We start from the raw sequence: 17,426 nt of genomic DNA, 5'->3' as shown, positions 1-17,426 counted from the left end.
TTTGTCCCGTAGAATTAAAGTTTTTATTTTCATGAATATTTCTGTACAGTCACTATAAAATTTTTGTGGCGCAATCATTATATGAAAAAGTTACCTTGATATAAGATAATGCTTACTATTTTGAGATTAAATTATATTTGGTGTGTACACAAAGTGTGTGCACTTTGCGCAATGTCAAAAATTTATGAATTTTTGACATAGCTGATCCATCCAATTCCTTCTTAAAAATAACGCGATAATTGCACATCGAGGCGCGACAAACGTAAAAATAACATACAATCTTTTTTGTACGCTTTGATTATTTCTCGAGAAACTAAAATTCGTCGCGACTTCCTCCCTTGACACTGGCATTCACTTATCGTGGAAATCACCGTAATAAGCGCATCAATGTGTCTCGAGGGTTTCATGACTAACGTTACGGAACGTTCTTGGAACCAAGTTCTTTCACTCCAGGCAGTTAGCACGTAGGCGACGGCTTAAAATTGCAAAATTGCTGATATTAGTCGTACTTTTGCAGCTGCACGATGAATCCGTACGTAGACATATGTACCCGCGCTTGTACTTGCACGAATGAGAATTATGCATTGAGTTATTTATCCACGTCGTTTATCGCTGTCCTTCTTGTTTCTATTTATTTATCTATCTTTCGAAACGGTTATCAGCGATAACGGAATATTTGTCCTGTGCGGTATAAACGTGTGGTTGAAAGATTCCAAATTTTACGCATTTTTTTTTTTTAATCTTTATTTTACTTATGATATCCGATAAGTTAATCTTATATATTCTTATTTGAACATAATTATCCTTGAATAACATTGTATTTAAAACGCAAGCGGATGTCAAGAATGACTTGAAAAGAGATGCGTGCCCACGATTTTCCGGTTCTATTGTTTTCAGCTTCCTATTATTTTTCTTTTTTTTTTTTTTTTGCCCCTTATCATCAGCCACATAGATGGAACGAGGCCGCGGTGTAACGTATCCGCGTGAGATACATATTACCGATATATTCGTGGCCGTTTAAACGTTTAATATTTACAGAAAACGAGTGCGCGAAATCTGGTTCGATGAACTGCTCGACGGGTGAACGCACCAATAACCCGATAAAAATGATAAGACATGCAATTCGTAACATCAACCCGATAAGTTGAGTCATCTTTCGGACGTGATTCTTGTAGCATGCGTATTTTTCAGTTTTTTCTCACGCTCTAGTTCCATTTTATAAATTTTTAAAAAAGATGAGAAAGAGAGAGAGAGAGAGAGAGAGAGAAACGCAAATAATTTTTATGCATTATTTATGAAATAATTTTATTTGTTGTTGCGATGTAAAAAATATAAAACAACAAAATAGTAATCTTATCTTTTGTATGTGTATGTGAATGATTACGGCAAACAGCTCCTTTCTTGTCAGCCACTATTATAAAGAGCGTTTAATAACGCTACTCTCGCTGTTAACCTTGTAAGCGATGGCAACAGCGTGTCCGTAATACTGCGAAGGGACATGAAACCCGCTCGAACATGTGGACGCGTGTCGCGCGACGAGCGATAACACTCTTGCCCGCCGCGGTAATTACCTCAATAATTAAGGCGCTTCGTTAAAACCGCGAGAGACCTTAAACGTTGAACCTTTCTTCTTCCCGGCATTTTCATACCGATCGAACACATGTAATAAATATATTATAGATCTATGAATCACACACACATACACGCACGTACATGTTCTCTGAAAAGGTAAACAAGTTTCTCAGAAATATCAAATATAAATTTTGTTTGCATAAAATAATTATGATAATTGGAATTATAATTAGATTTTTAAAAGTAAAACATTTATCCGAATCTTTGCGTATATATATATAGTATTAACCCGATAGTTTTCAATCATTGCAGTCATAGTTGATGGAGCATGCTTATTTTAACAATGAAATGAAAATCCTCTTGTTGGCATAAAAATTCTATCGAGTGGATGAGAAGATATAATATATAATATACTTTACTTAGAATTACGAACAGACGTTATAATTTATTATCAGAAATCTTACTCCAGAATGGAATATTGCGATGTCTTGAAATGTGTGTAATTTCTCTCTCTTTTTTTTTCTTTGCTAAATATATTTTTTTCTGCACTGCCAAACTATACTAGCGGAATATCAGTCGATCAGTCGGACGGGATCATCGCGATCAAGGTATATACGCGCTCGAAAAACAAAGTAGCGGGCATTCTCAGACCGATGACCAGTGTTCGCCCACGCGACCGCGGCGGTCGTTCTAAAAATATACAGCCCGGTCCTACGGTGCTACCGGTTTTAAATCTCGGTCGTCGGGGACCGACGATACGGGCAGCGGGCGTTGCGTTGCGCGATGTTCTTTCCGCCGAAATAAAACGACAGGATTGTGAAAGAGATAGGAGAAATAGAAAGAGAGAGAGAGAGAGAGAAAGAGAGGAATATGGTTTACTCGGCTTTTATCGAGGCGTTTTTTTATGACACTAAACTCGCGGATCGTTAATCTTAATCACCGAGAGCAACGAGAAGCACCTGCGACATTGATTCCGATCGTCGGTTCGAGAATCCTGAAGGTTATTAAACTGACATTTGCATGCGCGATTTGTTGGGCGAGATATCGCGCGATTGTTTTTACATGATGGAAAATTGTATGACGTCTGAGGGGGGAATTATTTATTTATTACAATTATTATAATCGCGTCAGATAGGTATATATAATCGATGATAAAATTTATTTGCCGGAAATTTATCGATAAGAAAGCGTGATGCGTAAAAGATTTAATCAGAAATTTCGCCGTTATGATTTCATGTATATAATCGTACTATCTCTGAATTATCTACTGAAGGACCATTTTGCTCGGATATTGATTGAAATGATTGCTTATCAAAAGCTTGATAAGACGCATCTTTTCGAAACGTATATTGAAGAAAATAAAGATTAAATTTAAGGACAAATTTCACGATTTCAAGTTTTCTGCAGTTTATAATTATTTAACACTCTTTTTTCCACCCAATTATCTATTTGCAGCAATAATGTAATCGTTTGTATATTTTCTATATATATCCAGCGATCTTAATCTAATCTGTCAAGATATATTGCCCATGTTGTATAACATTTCGTAATTCCAAATCGCGCCTTTCTCATCTCCTCTCGCGACTTAAATAAAATCCATTTTTTCACGCGTAAAAGATATAAAAAAGTGCTCTTCAAAGTTCTTCCTCGGGAACAAAATTTAACCTTGCGCCAAGAGAATCGACTTGTCGTATAATGATGGCACAAACAACTCGCTCGTCGCTCATGTCGTCTCCTTTTTACTTTCCCGTACATTGAGACAATCGGTTTCGTAGAAGTGATTCCTGTGAGACACGCGATAAGCGTACGCGTATCGATCCATCGGTCGAGAGCCCCGAGAGGATCCGCTGAAATTCGCGCGCGCAAAATTATCACCGGCACTTGACTCGCGTGTCATATCGCGCCACAGCTGATATAAGCATCGATCCATCGATGTCCGACGTGCCATTCCGATGTTGAACGGCCTGTGGGTGCGCGCGCGCATATCGACTCCGATTTCCACGATCTATAGTGGTAATGTCATCTCTCTGTAACGTCATCCCCGACGCGCCGAGATTCACCTGGCCTTTAACTCCCGCATCTGATATCCAATGACAATATCTCTTCCTGCGTGTCTCTAGCTTTAATCTCCTCTCTCTCTCTCTCTCTCTCTCTCTTTTCCTTCCTCCTTCCCTCCTGCTCTCTGTCTCTTTCTCTCTTTCTTCTCTTCCCTGTGTATACACATACACATACACACACACACTTACACATATACACCGCGAGGAGATCTCGATCGTCCATCGATTCAAGACGTGCACGTTTACGCTCTCGAGACTGTTTAACGCGCGCGTGAACGCACGTCTCTTGTACTTATGTTATGCAATTCAGAGAGAGGAAATTCGTAAGAGTGAAGTGCACTCGATTCTTCCGCGATTTGGATTGTATGCCAGTCTTATTGGAGTTAAACGCGCGGTGCTGTGTATTTTAAGTGCTAAAATCAGATACGTAAATATCGAGAAGAATTTTTCAAGGGATACATACAATACGCTTTCAATACAGATACGGATACGCTTTCGTTTTTGTAGTGCGATTGAATTTCGTCGCAGGATGCACAATTTATAAAATTTGGCAAATATTACGCGAATTGTATGTACAGTAAAGAGAACAATATTAATGGATGCGATACCGATTTTCTTTCATGATTCGCGTTGAATGTGGGATCCTGTTTTTCACGCAGATTGTACGCGCGCCAACCAATATACTCATATATTTATTTATATAGTTACACTCTGTGTGTGTGTGTGTGTGTGTGTTCATGTGTATGTGTACGTATGTGCCTAGTCGCCGCACATATGCATAGTGAATCAGCGCGCGCAATAGGAAGATATTGTGCGCTTTTGTTTCTCTCTGTTCATCCATTCATCGGCTGCATAAAAAAAAATGTAACGTTCTGCGATATATATATTTATCGTCATGAATATCGTTTGCATCGTCACAAATTATCGGGAAATTAAGCGTGAGTTCCGCTCATGTCCCTTTCGCTCATCCGTTCCTAATTAATTATAAACACAAGCTCATTAACTCCGCATGTAATCATTCGAACGATTCGAGTTAATCTTTGACACCGCAGACCGATGCTCGTTATCACCCAAGCGTCTATTATAATCGTCGGAGAGTATAAATGGAAACAGTTTAAGTATTATCGAAGATATTGTCGCAATAGTATTTGTCATTAATATCGATGACTCACGCCTATTTCATCATTATATATAAATCAAAACATCAACTCATTTGCCAAAAAAAAAAAAAACGCTAAAGAATATCGCGATATTAAAATTCTAATAAAATCTAATAAAAACGAACAAAAATTTCTTTTTAAGCTTCTCCGAGAATTCAATTTTTTTTTTTTTTTTAATCGAGATAACGTAAACGGTTTCGATTGGCGGTCGCAAATCCTACCCCCGTCCAAAGGTCGCACTTGGTCACAAAACTGCGCAGTTGCGGTCGAGTGTCATACGCGCCTTTACGGCCCCGATAGTGTGCGTGGCCTCTCACTCTCTCCCTCGTCGAGATCTCATTGCTACGTGCTACACGCTCTGTCCAAGATTATGTCGCGCGCAGCGCAGAAATACACTTCGCGTCTTCCAAGCGCGGGACGGACGAGTCGTCCTCGTGTATCAAAGTCTATCAAATGTCATAAAGAGCCAAATATCTCGATATGGGAAGAATGTATTTATAGGCGATATATATTTTATAAGAAAAAATTATTTACATTTATTTAATTTCAATAAAAAGTAATAAATTTATGTCTTAGAAGAATTTTTTTGTTTTGTTTTATCGTAAATTTTATGAATATAATTTTAATTTCGTCCAAAGTGTCATCAATCGCATCGGTCTCCCTTATATAACGAATGTTTGAAAAATATATTATTCATGTGGAGTATTACATTGGACGCATCGTGTATCTGGTGACTGCAAACGCATGATTGCAGTAAATATTGGCGTTCAAAACGGAGCTCACTCTCTCGCGACGTCCGAGGAGCGGACAATGTATTGTCACGCTCCCCGCGCGCACGTACACACCCCACCCGGGAGTAAATCGACTACCCTCACCCAAGCCGCTTTATTTCTCGCCACGAGAGTTGCGCGCGCACGCGTGTCCCCACCGTTCGACCAATCGACCGCGCGAGCGGAGCGGAGTAAGGGAAGAGCCGGTTGTGCTGCCGCGAGGCAGAACGTGCGGACCGAGTGACTGCGAAAGCACAGAATCATTACCACGCCAGACCTCGAAGAGTGCAGACGTGTTTCTCGTTACTCTGAGCTCAGTCGAGATCTCGTGTCGCTCGTATAGTAGTTTGTTACCCGCCTTCGTCTCTCTCGTCGTACTCTTGTTTTCGGCGCGCCGCCGATTTTTTTTTACACGCGTGTGATATATCGCGCCAAAGAGGACCGGACCGGACAGATTTCGCATGTCGTTCACCCGTCAGCCGATGTTATCGTCGTTCGTTGTCGCCGATATCGAAAAGATTCGATCTCGTGGCAATTTCGCACGCGTCTTGTATTCACGTGACGGCTCGCGCGACCACGGCCGACCCTCCGCCTGTGTTATACTCTTGCGAGTGAGACGTGAATCAATTAGTGTGGCTGTCAGACAACTGTGGGGAGAGGACATTGAACGCTCCGTGCTTCGACAAGAGAGCGTCCGCTTTTGACTCTTTTCTCGGGAACTCGCGCGAGAAAGCGCTCTTTGCAAAGTTTCGCGTACATTGAGTTGAGTGTCGCGGGAAGGGACACAGTTTCGTATCTCGCGATTTTCATCGAGTGACCAAGAGCGCGAAAGTGATCGGTCCTCTCGGCACGCGCGGACAATTTCCTCGATCGTACGAGAGAGAGGAGGCTGCTCTCTAATTATCGGTCGCGCGAGAAAAAAAGAATAGAGTAACGACAATTGTTCCCTCGGTCTCTACGCGTATCTCGTATAAATACACGGGGGCTGCTGCGTGCGCGCACCACGTGCGATCCACTACGATGAACATTGAAAGCGTGCGTGCGCCGGTGAACTGAACGGGGTCACGTGCGGCATCTAATACGCGTTCTAATACGCGCCGCGCTATTCGCTGTGAGAACTATATTTAAATAGATATCGTTGGAGACTCTAAACGCGAGCGATCAAGGTGCGCGAGGAGAGAGTGTACAGTGAGCTCAACCACGAACATTGCTTGCTTTCGTTGCAGTGCGCCGTTGCAGGGCGAAGCAGGAGACACACGCGGCATTTGAAACTCGGGGTGCGTTTACCTGCGCCTACGATCGAGAAAAGAAAAGAGAGAGAGAGAGCAAGGAAGGCACCATGGCGATCCCATTCCTCTTGCCAGGCGATGACAACGATGAGAGAACGCGAGCGGAGGAGCAGCTGATGCTGCAGCTATACGTAACACTGCACAATGCCCTCCGGAGCAGGAACGCCCACCATCCGTCGCGAAATCGTGAGTTGTACGAATTTCTAAGATTTATGCACTTGAGCGTCTCGTTCTACCTCGGGATGTACATATATCGCAAATTCTCGCGATGAGCGATTTGTCAGACGAAATGTGAGAGGAAAATACTGAGAAAGAAAAAAAAAAAGAGAGAATAACTGACAGTCGACTTGTCATGTGCTTGAAACTGCGGACAACTCTTAGTAGCGAAGTGATTGTTGATAATTGATTAGCTGTCGTATGTAAGTACGCATCTGATCATAAATGCTCTAACGCATAAATTTTGCCGCATGTCGAGGTATTATAGGAAATGCATATATGCGTAAATTTATTAATGATACTGTATGTAAATAAAGAGAAAGAGAGTAAGATTGATTTTATTTAATTTTATTATACATAGAATAATAATTTTGGATAATTAGATTAAAAATTAAATCATAATTTTGACTCAAAAATATTTTAAAAAATTAAAAAAATAATATATGAAAATTATAAAAATATAGTTTTTTGTGCTTGTGATAACACGTTGCGGATATAGATATAGGGCAGAATTTATTTTGTTAGTTGAAAAAGCATTATAAGAGAGATAAAGAGTAATAACATGAAAGAGAATTTGTCATTCCCTAATATTTTTGAGAGCGATAAAATTAGAAATTACCGATGCGAGTCCCTTATATCCCTTGATATATCTATTAATTGCAACGACGCAATTGTTGGATATATATAATATATAATAAAGTGCAACATGCGCCATTCTCGTTTATAATAATTGTATAATCATAGATTATAAATTAATTAATAAACGAAGTAAGATGTAGCAACATAAGAAGTAAGATATAAGAAGTCTGCTTTTTTTGTAAGAATATCACAATTACGATTGATCAATAAACATCTAAATTGTAAAAAGCGAAACAATTCCTTGATTTCTTTCATAACGATTTCGTAAGTAACTAACGTAAACTTGTCGGTTTCGTTAAAGTTGCTACTAGTTGTAGTGGTGTTATCTAAAACATTAAAATTATTCGAGTACTAAGACTATTAGATTGCCAAAGCTATCAGAACACGAGAATAGCGCAGCGAGAGCGGTCGATAACATCTCGGACAGAATTCTGGAGTGCAACACGTGGTTGTGGCGGGGAACAATTCGGAGCAGTGCAAGAAATATGGGAGGGACCCACGTGTGACATTTTAATTTCTGTGCCCAGCGTGATTAATTTCTTACGCGTTGAGAATAATTCATAGAGAGGCTGTTTCGAAAAATATATTTGTCAACGTGCACCACGTAAAGACTTGCGTTTTCGCGAAATTCATGCTAAAAATGATGGATGGTAAACGCGATATTGAAATTACGTATATATTTTTCGTCTCACAGATAAATAAAACTTAAAATTTTTTCAGACAAGAGAAAGCGTTGTACAGTTATATATTCACTAAGAATACGAAACCATCCTTTCTTCACTTGTTTTGTGTTTTCGAAAATTGGAGAAACTTGGGGTTTTTCGCATGTGTTGTTGCATCACATTGACGAAAATTACACCATTGACCGGGGTCATTGTCCTTGTCGTGCATCACGGTCGAAATATTTTGTTCGGTCCATTCCAGGTAGCGAGATCTCTAGACACCTTGACTTTCAACTGTGTGCGATGCCTCGGGCGTGTTGTGTCTTTGATGTCACTCTAGACTCAAAATTACAGGACAGCTTCGAGCATTATCCTCACGATAGTAGTAATATCCTGGTATTATTTTTTTGGCGCACGTTACATCATGTCGCGGAAATAGCAATATTATTCCCACAGCAATATGCTCATTTTACTTTTATATTTCTGTGCTCTTATAAATTGTATTTCGCAATACAATGAAAATTTACGAAATTTGCATATTTTTTATTATATAAAATATAACAGTCAAACTAAATTTTATAAATTCCATGTCAATAAAAACACTATTTTTTTACATTAACAAAAATCTATAAAGATATCTATCATTTATATATTTAATTCGTGTTACGTCAACATAAATCTATTTTTCTTTTTGACGTTTTATTCATGTTTCGCTATTTTTGATTGAAAAAGAGTGCATGCTGATTAGATGTCTTGTAGAAATAAATACTGCAATGCGTCGCTCATAAATGTCCCATATCTGCAATTTCGTTTCGAAAAATCACAAATCTATCCGATGATACGAGAGGGCATCTCTCGCGAAATCGCGATGGCTCATATTCGGCGCACAGTAAAATTCAGCTTTACGAAAGCGCAGTACGAGAAGGGGGGGGGGAGAGGGGACTACACGCGAATAGAACAGACGTAATGTGGGTGTAGAGCATCGCGAGCGAAACAGAAAGAGAGAAAGAGACTATGGCAGACGATGTCCGGCCATGACCCTGCCCCGCTGGTCGTGCCTCCTTTATGAAGAAAAGAGAGGAGACCTGAAGAGCGAGAAAGATCGGTGATGCATGCGAGGGAGATACGAGAGAAAGAAAAAGAAAGAAAAAAATCGCTGGTCAGTCGCAGCACACGCACTAAAACGCGCTATAAAACGCGCGGCCGATGCTGCGACGAGGCCCGAATCTCAGATGTCGATCGTGCCGGCGCATCTCATAAAAAGATTGCGGCTATCAATCGCAAGTGCGTGACATCATCGATTGCTCTCCCTCTCTTTCTCTGTCTTTCGTCTTTTTCTCTTTTTGCGCCTCGCCGCTCTGTAAATTAAGTAGAAAATCCGCAAGAGAATCGATGTTCAATACTCGTTAAATGCGCGATTTCTTATTCCCGAATAAAAATGTTATATTATACGTGGACATCGATCAGTGAATGTGTAGAAAATTGCTGCTGATTGGATTGCTAAAAATGATAAATCTTTAATTTGAAACTTTTTAAATCAAGCAGCATCGCGATTAAAACTTTATCGATCGGACGATAAACGTAACAAAATTTGCTTGCTTCAATTAATTATTTGATAACCGTGATTAAAAAAATTTCTGTAGACTATAATTGATAAAATATATCACTTTGGTGCATTAAAAATATATTGAGAGGATCAGATAGAAATATTACGAGTGCGCTTGCCGCACATTACACTTGGCGGCTATTCGAATCGCGTCGTTAATGAATATCGTTTGTACAGTGAATAATTTATGGAGATTTGATCTTTCGCGACCGTGATGGATAATGTAATCCGCGGATAAATCCCCCGCTTCATTGTATAATATATTTTATTGCATTTTGCCCGCTGTGCGAATAAAGCTGTACGTCAGGTAAAACGTCCCACGGACTATAATCAAATCTTCAATCGTAATGCATCGTTTTAATGCGAACACACGCTACTCTGATTTTGCCAAGCGCGTAATTTTCATTTACCGAAATAAAATCGTGAAAATTCAAAAATGTTGTCACTTGATTTACGAATATCAAAAGTTTATCTCCGATTTACTCTATTTATCAGACAGGATTTATTCTCTCAATCTCTACAACTTAATATAGTTATCCATAATTAATCTGTCAATATATAATTAATCCGTCAATCTATAATTATTCAAAAATATCGGGGATAAGTTTATATGTATATGTATATCTCGTCTTTTTATATTCTCGAAGATTGAAGGTGATGAAATTTATTAAATATAAAAGATTTTTAGAAAAGGCAAACATAGTATAGCTAAAATATATATATATATATATATATATATATATATATATATATATAAATTAGTATACTCTTCAAGTATATCCAAACACACGTATAAAGAACAATTTGACACAATGTGTCTCGCATTTATATTGGATTACGTAGTCGACGCATTGAACCTCGGGGGATCCATCCTTGCGCGCGTTTAAATCACACGTTGCGATGCTCGCGGCCCATTATTTCACGAACGGAAATAGTGCTTCGGGCCGGCGCGCACGAGGGTCAATAACCATAGTTGCGGCGCTTTCGCGAGAGAAGATGCAGAATTGCCGCCGCGCGGCACTCGCGCGGTTGCATCAAATCAGGGGTTGTTATTTATAGGAACAGCTGTGGGCAGTCGCCCGCGCGCGCAAAAGAGTCTTCTCCCGTAACACATTTGCAAGAAAACTTTCCCCCTCGTGTCGTCGCGCGTGAGCGGCAAACGCCTCGCGAAAGCGCGATGATCGTCGCGATTACCGAATATATTTTAAGATTGCCACCGTCCCAGGTTGCCTTTTTAAGAGAAAGATACAATCAATCCGAACGTCGCTCATACTAATGAGATGTTTACCCGGAATTTCTCGCGCTCGAATGAGCGCGTCAACTCGTTAACACGAAGTACTTGAATATGTATGTACGCAGTATATATTTATTATTTGCTGGAAATCGATTTTCAAAGAAAATCCCGAAACGATGACGCGAATTAAACGTGGCGTGTGTGATTCGACTGATCTCTCGCATTATCTTTTCCTTACGCCTCTTTCCCACAAACGAGCCTGATAAGAGTCGAATCAAATGATCGGGATCGCACGCTCTAATCGGAGGAGTTTGATTTCTCCGTACGAGAAAGATCGGGTAACGTTCATGTAATGCGATACGCACTTGACACTGAACTTGGTATTACGTTACTCTCTCTTTAGTAAATCCTTTTGTCGTAGCAGCTGCTCCCTCACAATTTTCGGCCGGATACTCATCCACGCGTTAAAATCGCACTTGAAACAATATTTCTCAAATCTTTAAATATATAATAAAAAAATGGATAATTACATTAATGCTTTTTCGTCATCGACAAATCGGGCGTGAAAACCACGATGATTATGACTTGCTTATTTTATCGAAGGATATCCCACTTAGAGTTAAGAGTAGCGACAGACGGGCGATCGATGCCCGTCGGGATGAAAGAACAGTGACTGGAGAGTCTATAGACCTCATGAAATATTGAAAGGAATTCGTCATTGCAGATTGCCGGGTCTCTCCACCGCTTCCCGCCATTCATATATACTCGGCTAGAGCGATTGCTATTGACAGAATTCTTCAAAAATTCATCGCATCCCTCACTCGGAGATCCTCCGATTCTCTTCCCTCTCCCAGTCTCTTTGTCTCTCTTTCTCACGAATCGGCAATCCGTTATCGTCGGAAGCGCGTAAACCGCGCTTTATCTCGTCGCAAGGCAGACACACTCGAGGGCACGACGCGTCGCTTCTTTTTATCTATTCGCCTGTCGAGCTTATCGAATTTTTTCTCTCTCTCTCTTTCTCCCTCTCTGTAGTTTTTCTCTCAGAGACGCCTCGTTAAACGTCGATAAATCAGCATACGCGCGAAAAGCAAACGATAATAAACGCGTGTTCTAGAGGTTTCCGGATCACGGATAGAAATGGACGTTTAATTAATTGTCGGTGCGGTCGTTGGTCGTTACGCAAGCGTCGCTGATCGAGATAAAAGAAGGATCATTGGAATACAGAACGTAATGCGGTTCAAAGTAATGGAATAGTAACAAGAAATCAGTCTAGATCGCACCTTTTTCAGTTACTAATTATCAACCGTGCGTTCGTTCGCGATTCTGTAATGACGTTTTACGATCTGTTATTACATAAGGATAAGTTAAGTTGAATAATACACGCGTTATGATATCCGTAATAGAGACGCATTAGAAATGTATAATCATACATTAATTCAGGAAAGTAAGTGTAAAAGTATAGAGATATTTCCTAACAAATTTTCCGTAACACCCGAATGATTCCAAATAACGTACAAGTAACTCGTTTTTTTCACTCGTCTCTTTCAATCGTTTTGTGAATCATTTTGTAATCAAGGCTCGTAAATGAGGTCGTTGCTCATATTCCGGCAAATGAATATTTATCTTCGACGGACGCGCATCTTTCCGGTTTGTTAATTCCCCAGCGCTGATTGAAGCAGTCAACAGGGCTCTGCGCTAATTTTGGTGCAGTAATACTAACTACCTGCATCGACATTAATAATTCATCGACGAGATAATATCCGCTCTCTTCATGCCGATGCACTAGCCACATTGGCGCGCGGTGTAAAACATTTTTACGGTCTCTTGAAGCCGCGCGTTTCTCGTAGACCGGATCAGAGATAGGGGCACGCGCGTATCCACCGGCTCATGAAATTCGGCAGATCTTATCTACGCGAACCTTTTCCTTCTGCGCCGCCGAGATTGCGCGCCGACTCGTATTATATATTTATCGTGATCTGTTATCGAAATTTCATCGAGCGTGAAAGTCAAGTGCGTATGCATTCAGTCCTTGCGATCCTTCGATGCGCGCCGCGGAACGAATTGTTTTTTTTTTTTTTTCCCATTTCTTTACACGTCCTTAATCCTTTCAAATTATTGCTTTCGTTCCTCGCTATCTCCATCGCGTCACAACTCATGTCAGTTACTTGTTAAAGTAACTTGAGATGCGTATGTGAGTCACGATAAGAGAGACTGACCCTCCTCCTCCCGTACATTAATTAAAGTTCCGATTTTTAAAAATAACTTCTGGTTGTATGTGCAACGCTCGTTTACGTTATCTTCATATTTTGATAAAATAAGGCCAGCTAAAGGTTCAATCTTTTTTCCGAAGACATCCGAATGCCATGCTGATTAATGCGCTCAGCTCGCCCTTACGCGATCTTTGCACTCTATGCTTCGCAAAATGCACTTTTCGAGAGTCGAAAATAAGCGTCCACTTACGCGCTAAAGATACGACGATAAACACTCGCGGGCATTCCAACTGATTCCGATTTTATTCGCGATAAAATTTTTAATATCATATATATATATATATAAGAAAGATAATTTATTAAAAAATTTAAATTATTATCATTCAAGTTATTAAATGATAAAAAATGCAAGAAGTTTTAATTTGTCATTGCGAGTGTGTGAAAGGGAATCGAGAATATGGGAAACGTAACGAGGCGACAAAAAATAGGAAACTGACATTTTATAAGAAGCGAATAAATATTACTCTCTTTTACTCGCTTTGTCTCTTACCTTTACATATGAGTGATGGACTCGAATCACGCTTCGCAAATTTATCAGGAACGACGAGGAGAATGGTACGGTGGGGAAGGGAAAAGGGGGAGGAAACCGTGACGGGGGGGAACGAACAGGGTGAAACGAGCGGGCGATAAAAGAATGAGACAATTGCGATAAAGTGCAACAGGCTCGCAGAATGGAAGGAGGATACTTTATTTAATTTTCGCGACTCACGAAACGCATCCTGCGCCGCACGTGTCCCGGAGCGCGTTTCGAAGAGCCGGAGCTGCGCCTCCGCATCGCAGATCGTTGCCTCTTCGGCGAATCGCCCTTCGCGGAATCGATTTCTGCTCTCTCGCGCTCGCGTTTGCCCGCTACAAAACTCCGTCCGATTATTATTACCGAGTATTCGCGAAATAATGACGGTGGGGCCGGGGACGACCGTAGCGCTAATAATCGTGATTGTTGGATCAAAATTACACTCGCTGCATAAGGACATGTCCGGAGCAAAAACGAACACGTACGGTCACAAATAAATATCAAAATGAATGAAGTTAAAAAAAAACGCTAATTCTATATTTTTTCAAATATTAAAAAAAATTTAGTACGCCAAACTTACAATTTATTTTAATCGATGTCCGACATATTTTTATAATATCAATTTTATAAATATTGAATTTTGAAATATTGCAACAGTTGTCAAATAATTTAATTCCAAGTCAATCGCGCATTAGGCAAGACAAATAGTGGAAATGCATGCCTAATATCGTTCGCGTCGTAATCGCGCGCGCGGTTGATGCAACTTTATTGCGGCACGTTTTTTTCTTTTTTTAGCCTTTCGATTGCGCGATTTCACGCGGGATAACGCGCCTCGTAATATTGGCATCAGTTGGCATGCTAAAATCGTCGATAGATAATGACGCCTCTTATTAATCAGTTATTAAACGCAATGCGCCGCGAATAGGACAGATCGACCTTTCTGTTCGCCCCGCAATCGATCGACGATGCATCGCGTTATGTGTAACCTTTCGACTACGCGCGCTGTGTATAAAATCTCTCGAAACGTATAATATATTCGACATCGCAAGTCAGACATGAGCCGAATACACAGTGAATCCGGGGCTTTTGTTTGAAACATTTACCTCGTGAGTTATCGTTTCTGTTTTCATAGTAAAAGTGTGAATTTATGATTCTAATTTTATTTTACTATAATTCTATCGAACAATATTTAAAGATATCTATATTTATAAATGATTAATCGTATCACAGGCTTTGTCAAGTCAATGAAAATATTTCAATTTATTGTTAGTTTTTCTCTTTCAATTTTTTTTACTCAATTCTCTTCTTTGTTACAGTCATCGTATAATTTAATAGTGAAAATAATCTCGTGATGTGAAATTAAACGTAATTACACAAGATCAATTCTCAATACGTAAATAGCAGCTGAGCGCAATTTTTCATAAAATTTAAAAGATTGATAAAGTGGAAAAATTGATAAAAATATCACGCTTAAGAGAACATCAATGAATAATTGGCTAGATATCAAGACACATTACATTCAACGACTTTCCGAGATGGGAAATCACTATCGAGCCACGACAGGTTTGCGAAACGACGTAGTTGTAACCACGTGCTCTCGTATCTGTCCGTCTCGCTGCTTCATTGTTCCGGAAAAGTATGTAAAAGAGTAGCGTGATAAAAAAAGCACTCGATTGCGACAATCGCAGAAGGAGCGCGCGCGCGCGCGCGCAGAGGAGCATACGGTGCAGCGGCCGTAGTGTATTTTACGCATTTCGTATAGGTATATACCCGATGCTGTGCAGCTCTGGCGGCCTTGAGAGAGGTTCTTTGTGCGTTCACTGCGCGCGTTACATACACCTACACAGTCGAAACTGGCTTGCGCCGTTACATGCATACACTGTAACAAGTTGCGTTGCGCTTATGTACAAAGGGCGCTCCATGTGACTCATGTATGCTCGCATATGCTACCGTCTCCGTTTCTCTCTCTCTCTCTCTCTCTCTCTTTCCCTCTTTCTTCCTCCCTCCCTTGCCCTCCCCTCTCTCTGCCTTTCTCTGCCTCTCTCTTGCTTCTTCTTTTCATGTTGATCTTTTTTTTCTTCTCTTCAGCCTATCTATTTATCTGCCTTTCTCTTTCTCTCTCTCTCTCTCTCTCATTCTCATTCGTATGTATACATACGTGTATGGTATATATAGGTATATATATGCCGCGTTTCTTTCTTTTTTCTGTTTCTCTCTTTCTCTCTCTCTCTCTCTCTCTCTCTCTCTTTCTCTCTCTTTGTCAGTCAACGTCTCTATCCTTGGAATGTGCACATAGCTCGAACCAGATATACACGCCAAAGTGCACATATGAGACCATGAAGAGTGCATGCGGGTGTTGGCCACGTGCGCGCTGCACTTTTTGCTCGCGGGGCAACCTTCGCCTTTTATGCGTCGAGCGCGCGCCAGCGCTGGAACTTTATGCCCTTTTCAGCGATTTGTTACGACGAGCTTTTCGGTACACGCCGTAGAACAAAGATAATACGAAAAGCGCATGCGACATCACCGTTCGTATTTCGTAAAGTGGAAATGTTTCGTCAAGCTTTTCTTTGATAACAATGCTGTTGATCAGAAATGTGTAGTGGATCGATTCGCTCTCAAGGTTTCTTGCGTGTGACATATTTATGAAATTTTAAGAGACATAGTATCTCGTCTTGGAACAAAAATAGAAATATTTCTATGAATGTAATTTTATTCAATCACATTATTTTTATCAAGTATTTTATTATCTAGACGATATATCATCCAATTATTTTAGAATAATCTTTTTTGCTGCATTATCATTATAAGGCATTCGATAGATTGGTAGCTGAAAATTTTATATATTCCTAGAAAGATAACTTTGATAAAAATGTGGCACACCTCGTTTAGTGATATATCGTTTTCGATTAATTCTCTTATGCTTTTTTAAGAAATGCATTTACGTACACCCTATTCCTCATAGATTTATAACTTTTAATGTTTGCGTATTAGCCAATTAAATCAATTAGAAATCAATTTCCAAAGAGATATAAGATTTTGCAGCTGAATTACAAATAATTATTGCTAATCTCTCCATCAGAAGTCACACATCAAGTCGTAATAATAAACATCGAGTTCGATTATTATAAATCTCTGTGCAAAGGTTCCAGCATGTGCACAGTCTCACGCGGACCACGTCGAGTGACATTTGGCTGGGAAAGCTATAGAAAGCAACGGGGGGGCGTCGTTGCCACGTATGTTTTGCAAGCGACGAAAAGTGCGACCGGCCGCATCTCCTCTTTCTCTCTTTCTCTCTCCTTCTTTCGCGGATGCTGCAGCATCTCGACGAGCTATCGAAGATTCCGCGAGCGGTGGAGGGTTTTACTCGAGTGTAGGTGACGACGATGTGTGTGCCGTTGCACAAGTGAAAGAGCCCCGGGGGCCTCTACTCGAAATGT

General features: G+C 40.3%; 1 protein-coding gene across 7 annotated transcripts in view; it reads left to right on the top strand.

Annotated features, from left to right (window-relative positions):
* LOC126848178 (uncharacterized) overlaps window positions 1–17,426 on the top strand; it is a 59,699-nt gene that overhangs the window by 30,894 nt on the left and 11,379 nt on the right. For 6 of the 7 annotated variants that reach the window (XM_050588844.1, XM_050588846.1, XM_050588845.1 and 3 more), the window contains one exon: window positions 6,786–7,034. In XM_050588844.1, the coding sequence (XP_050444801.1) occupies window positions 6,899–7,034 (136 nt within the window). In that variant the 5' untranslated portion in view covers window positions 6,786–6,898. Of the gene's footprint in view, window positions 1–3,538; window positions 3,586–6,785; window positions 7,035–17,426 lie in introns of those variants that run through there. The other variant, XM_050588850.1, reaches the window with a different exon arrangement.

Source organism: Cataglyphis hispanica, chromosome 3 (assembly GCF_021464435.1).
Source record: "Cataglyphis hispanica isolate Lineage 1 chromosome 3, ULB_Chis1_1.0, whole genome shotgun sequence".
Lineage (NCBI taxonomy): Eukaryota > Metazoa > Arthropoda > Insecta > Hymenoptera > Formicidae > Cataglyphis > Cataglyphis hispanica.
This window is presented reverse-complemented; position numbering and strand designations above follow the sequence as displayed.